At 41.3% G+C, this 6,000-nt stretch overlaps 1 protein-coding gene across 3 annotated transcripts in view; it reads left to right on the top strand.

Moving 5' to 3' along the window:
* The first annotated feature begins 314 nt into the window (after nt 1-314).
* Nucleotides 315-6,000, top strand: part of dysf (dysferlin, limb girdle muscular dystrophy 2B (autosomal recessive)) — a 311,739-nt gene continuing 306,053 nt past the window's right edge. For 2 of the 3 annotated variants that reach the window (XM_051928469.1, XM_051928467.1), the window contains exon 1: nt 315-522. In XM_051928469.1, coding sequence (XP_051784429.1) covers nt 435-522 — 88 coding nt within the window. In that variant the 5' untranslated portion in view covers nt 315-434. The remainder of the gene's footprint in view (nt 523-6,000) is intronic. The other variant, XM_051928471.1, reaches the window with a different exon arrangement.

The raw sequence follows: 6,000 nt of genomic DNA, 5'->3' as shown, positions 1-6,000 counted from the left end.
CAGTTTAACGCCGGACAGTCCATCGATTAAATCATTTTTTAATCGGGTAAAACTGCAATGCGTTTTATAAGACTGCGACAGGATTTGAACCCGAGGCAATTACGGCACCGGTGCCTACTGATAGTCACAAGTGGATACTCTTTATAAGCTGAATGAAAGTGGCCATCTGATGTCAGACTGTCACCCAGCCTGCACCACCGCCAACTCATATACAGGTAGATGGAGGAGAGCCAGGCCGGGTGTGCTCTGACGAGCTGCGCCTTTAAGAGCTGCTGACCCGATCACGAACTGGAGGAGTGAGAGAGAGAGAGTGAGAGACAGAGAGAGGAGGACGACAAGCGACTACTGCCTCTGTGAGTACAAACAGAAGCAGCTGCAGCAGCGCAAGGTTGGGACGCACAGTCTAAGACCCTGCTAATTCTACGCCCCACGCCATGCTGCGAGTGTTCATCCTCAGCGCTGGCAACGTGCAGACCCCTGACACGGACATCAGCGATGCCTACTGCAGCGTCCTTTTCCAAGGTAAGGCGTGCCGAGTCACTGGGCACTGGCTGCCGGGAATGCGCAGCCCCCTCATGTCCAGCGGAGAGCTGCGAGCGACGCGAATAAACAGAAAGGCATGTGCACAGGCAAAGGCAGGGGCGGGGGTGCGCCCGGCTAGTCGACAAGGCAGCTCTGCTGTATGGTTGTCCCGCAGCTAGTACCCGATAGTCCGGTAAGCTCTGGCTGTCTGTTATCCTCCTATAAACTTAAACGATGTTCCGACACGATGCGTCAGCTGAATACAAAATTAAAGGGCGCATCTGTTATGCAGACGTCTCTACTGCTCTTGTGCCAAACCTACACGCATCCTGCCGCCGGTGCGTAATTCTGTCTTAAGGATCGAACGGCGGTCTGCTCTCCCTGTTCGCCCGTTTGTCCATAGCGTACAAAAAGATTTGACCAGGATTTTCAAGCCACATACAGCATGTAGGTCCAAAATTTAGTCCATTTGCTTGTCACTCATACAATAACCAATCAATCATGCAGTTTAGGAATGAATTCAATTCAATTTTATTTTCCCAAGAGAGAACTGGATTTGTTAGCAGAGCTTACAAAGAGACTACTAGGTAACATTAAAAGAACATGACAGAGAACACAGCCATCAAATATAAACTTTGTGGAAATACATAAATAATAGCAGTAAACATAATTATAGTGTGACATCAGATTCTGCATATTGCACATAATAGTTAAATGAGTCAACCAATCACCAATTCAATGAATTAAGCAACTGATCAGTCAATCGATCATTCAGTCAGCAAATCAATCACTCAATCAACTAAACAATAAACAAATTACCCAGCCAAAGAATTAATGAATGAATGAATTAATCAATCAATCAATCAATCAATCAACTAAGCAATAAACAAATTATCCAGTCAACGAATGCATTAATGAATCAATCAATCAATCAATCAATCATTCAATTAAACAATGCACAAATTACCCAGTCAACAAATGAATGAATGAATGAGTCATTCAGTTAGCAAATCAATCACTCAATCAACCAAACAATTATCCAGTTAGTCAGTCAATCATTTGTTAATGCATCAATCACTTAATCAACCAATTAATTAACCAGCCAATGAATGAATCAATGAATGATACAATCGATAATTTGGTCAGCAAACAAATCAATCAATCAACCAACCAATCAATCAATCAATTATCCAGTCAGTCCATTAATCAATTATTTTTACTCAGTCAATCAACAAATCAATTACCCAGTCAATGAATGAATGAATCAATCAATCATTCAGTCAGCAAATCAATCAGTAAATCAAGTAATTAATTATCCAGTCAGTCAATCAGTCAATCATTTGGTTAATGAATCAATGAATAAATTAATCAGTCTATGCAGCATTTCGGCAATCTCAGTCTTTCCCAGTGCACTTCAGAGGCCCACACAACTCCATTCTGAACTCCTGTAAACCCTCCCAGTATCTGACAGTTCACCAGGGGGTGCCCTATCAGCTTCTCTGCGCCTCTTTTTTCTCTCTCTCTGTGCCTTTTATTTATCTTTCATTTCAGGTCATCACTTTTGCCCATCTTCCAATTACTTGGTTCGTCTGCCCCCATGTTAGATTTATGTCCTGTTCTGCCTGCTTTCGGCTGCTCTTGGCCAAATCTGTCAGTGGCCATTTCCCTGTGACTGTCCTTCTGCCTGTCCTTGTTTATGTTTTTAGGCCATTGCTTCTTAGCTCGTCTGTTGCCCTTCAGCTTGGACACACTGCCCACTCTTTCACTATAGTGTGTGTCCCACTTCACTCCATACCCTGTCTGTCCATATCAGATGATCACCTATTCAAACAGGTTGATCTGTCTGATATTTCCCCCCAAGCCCTGGACTCACTGACCTTAAATTGCTGTTAATGCCATCCCCAAATGGAGGTCATTATTTCAAATAAAGTTTGAAGTCAGATTAAGACTTTCTTAAAATACAGAAATTAGAAAGGTGCTATGCAATCAGTACACTTTAATAAGTATGGTTTGAATTTATCATTCACTAAGGGGTGAGTGTGGTAGTGTAGTGCTTAGTGCCATTACAACCATGAACTAAAAATTGCTGTTCACCATTCTCTGCAGACCCCCAGATGGCTCACCATGTGACCGTTCAAACCTTCAGCCAGCTCACCAGGTGACTCTTCATTGGTCAACGCTTTTAAATAAGCTGTAATGTGTGGAAAATTTACAAGACAGGCATTTTAGGTCATTTGGTGACCCTGACATAACCCTATAAGGTGAATATGGGTGGAAGCTGTGGTGGACTGGTTCCTGGGCCAGGGCACATACGTACTATTGATAAGTGCTATATAAAGTAAAAGTGAGTGTGCAGGTGTTTCCTTTTGACTTGATCAAGGGGGTTCTGACCCTGGCATCACATAGCTTTTTGTGCTGAGCCTGGCTAGCAGACTTACAGGAGTTGGCATCAGGTGAAGATCTCTTGAGTTTTTTGCAAACCTGTTCAAGACAGAGTGTAATGTAGAGGTACACTACTAAATCTAAGGCCTCAGCCTCTTCAGGACAAGAGTGGAAGGACCACTGGTAGATAAGAAGTAAGCTTCACACCCAGACTGAAAAGTTTAGGTTCTTCAGATGAGAGTATGGGGAACTACCCAGTGGTCAGGTGATGAATGATCTGCAGTGGTGCAGATAAAGACAATGAATAACTTCTCACTTGTAGTAATCAAAAGAAGGCTATCTCGGGTTCAAGTGGCTGAAATGAGGTGCCCCTGAGAGCCTATAGTTCTCGCTGCCCGTGACAGGGCAATGGGGGACTTGAGCTGCTAAGGGTATCTATTGAGGTGCCCACAAAGAACAAGTGCTGACTCACAACATGCAGGTGGGCTTACATCGTTCAGCTCTCTTTGCTGACAAATCAGAAATATCTGAAGAACCTGGAGACTTTTGGATCAAAGAAATGGCTGAGAAGGTCGTGTGTGTGTGGCCAGCAGGGAAAGTGGAGCACAAGTGAGGCACAGCCAGAGGTGTGTCTTTTATTATTTAAAGCAGTCATTAATATTTGAGTACAATAGGAATATTCAGTTTCCATCTCTGAATTCTTTTAACTGGTTTTCATCTCTGTTTTTTTTAGTAGTCAGCGTTCATCTCCATGACACCTACCAAGGCGAGCGAGAGTTGGCTCCTTTCTTAGATGTTCCCAGATATGTTCACTGCCATTCATAAATGTTTGTGTGGTATATGTTTGCATATGTCTGGGGGGTACATTGATGTTCTACTATCAGGTAACATAATATTTTAGTAAATAAATTGAAAGCTTGTGACTATCTAGTGCCAATGTTTGTCAGGATGAGTCACAGACTGGTTGGACTGAGCCGCTGTTAATGTCAGACTACATGACAGTCGGTCACAGTCAGTCGGTGCCGTGCGAACTCTCTCCAGGATGGCGAGTTTAGCGACAATCTTCTAACCTTTCTTTTATATGATGCCGTGGCACATAATGCACAAAACATCAGACAGATGAGCATCTTTTGTGTTTGCAAGGTTCAAACCACCTGTGCTCTTTATTGCTTTATTTCTATATTACCCTCTCATTATTTGTCAGCTGTTGCACACAAAAACTCATCTCTGTGTGGGGCGAGTTGCAGGCTAGTTGCACTGAGTCACTGGATATGTCAGACTACACGAGCAGAAGTCATGGGAGCACAACATGACTGCCCCTAAGTCTCTAAGATTGTTGAAATCAAGTCTGCGACAGAAAATCGAGTGGGGTAAGAGAGTCTTATGGTATAATATGTGTTGTGATTATCTCAAACAGGCCAAACCTGACAAAAGCACAGAATAATTATTATTTACTTTAAATGAGGAGCACATTCATAAAAGGCTACTTTTAAAAATATAAAGACGAAAATCAGGAAAATAGAACCAATAGAATAAAGAACTAATGAAAAGAAATTAAAGGTGGATCTGGGATGAAAATCCAAGCAGACTTGGAGAAAGCATTCAGACTCCACATGAACCATGATTGGGGTGCAGGATGTGTCAAATTACTAACAAAAAGGCAAATGAGTTAAAACTGGTATCACACTACACAACCTTTTCAACATTTTTCAGTTGTAGCCTTGTGTGGAATCCCCAGTGAGTCTGTCATGGAGGTCTACGTGCAGCCACCAGTTTTGATTGGCAGTGAGCTCATGAGATTTTCAAAATTTGAAACTGTGATAAAACGTTTTAAGGAAATTGTGTAATTGGTCATCTCCTGCAATTACTCGTTGTGCAGTCTGACATCCTCAAAGTAGTAAAATCCAGCGAAAGCAGATGTCAAGTTTGACATGCACCCAAATTCAAAATCAGCTAGTGATCTACCAGTCAGTGATGAAGTCAAACTTCACAGAGCCAACATTTCTTAACTAAAAGCAGAATTAACCAAACCAAACAGAGCACAAACCTCCAACAAGCACAAAAAGATTTTCTGCCAATGAATAGGATCATGGTATTATTTAGATAGATAGATAGATAGATAGATAGATAGATAGATAGATAGATAGATAGATAGATAGATAGATAGATAGATAGATAGATAGATAGATAGATAGATAGATAGATAGATAGATAGATAGATAGATAGATAGATAGATAGATAGATAGATAGATAGATAGATAGATAGATAGATCTTTATTGTCATTGTCACTTTTACAAAGGAACAATGAAATTGAAGGTGCAGTCGACTCAGTGTGAGGCATAAGAGTTAAAAAGACAAGAAGAGAGAAAATAATAACAAACCAAATAGTAATAAAAATACTTTACAAAATATACAAATTGCACTGCTTAAATGTACAAATTGCACTGGTTGACTTAAGGTCTGTATTGCACATTGGGAGAATGATATGGAGCAGTTTTATAGATGGAGCAGTTTTAGATAGATAGATAGATAGATAGATAGATAGATAGATAGATAGATAGATAGATAGATAGATAGATAGATAGATAGATAGATAGATAGATAGATAGATAGATAGATAGATAGATAGATAGATAGATAGATAGATAGATAGATAGATAGATAGATAGATCGCATTGGACCAGTTCAGTTTGTCCTACTTTTTGCTCTTAATTGTGGAGGAGGCTGAGACTGCACAACTCTGAGGTATTTGACAGGCAGATGCTGCACTGCAGGGCTTCCCATCACCAACGTGTTAGATGCTTGGGGTGGTGGTTGTGGTGTTTGGAAAGACAGCTAATCGACCTCGGCATTAGGGGGGGTGGAGCAGACGGTTATGTTGGAAAATGCTGCCTCATCGCAAGCAGTGCAGAAAAGAAATGACAGTGAAAGTGAAAGTCAGACAGCTGGTGAACTCGATGGAGGGCCCCCAGAGATTGGACAAAGAAGACCACCACTGCATTTAGCCACGCTGTATTGTTCCATTATTATGAACATGGCATCAGTATGGTCTTACAAAGCTGGCAGCATGGGCCTGTTTTGTAAAATATTTAGC

The sequence above is a fragment of the Erpetoichthys calabaricus genome, chromosome 5 (assembly GCF_900747795.2).
Source record: "Erpetoichthys calabaricus chromosome 5, fErpCal1.3, whole genome shotgun sequence".
Classification (NCBI taxonomy): Eukaryota; Metazoa; Chordata; class Cladistia; order Polypteriformes; family Polypteridae; genus Erpetoichthys; species Erpetoichthys calabaricus.
The sequence above is the reverse complement of the archived record's forward strand: the minus strand, read 5'-3'. Positions and strand labels throughout refer to the sequence as shown.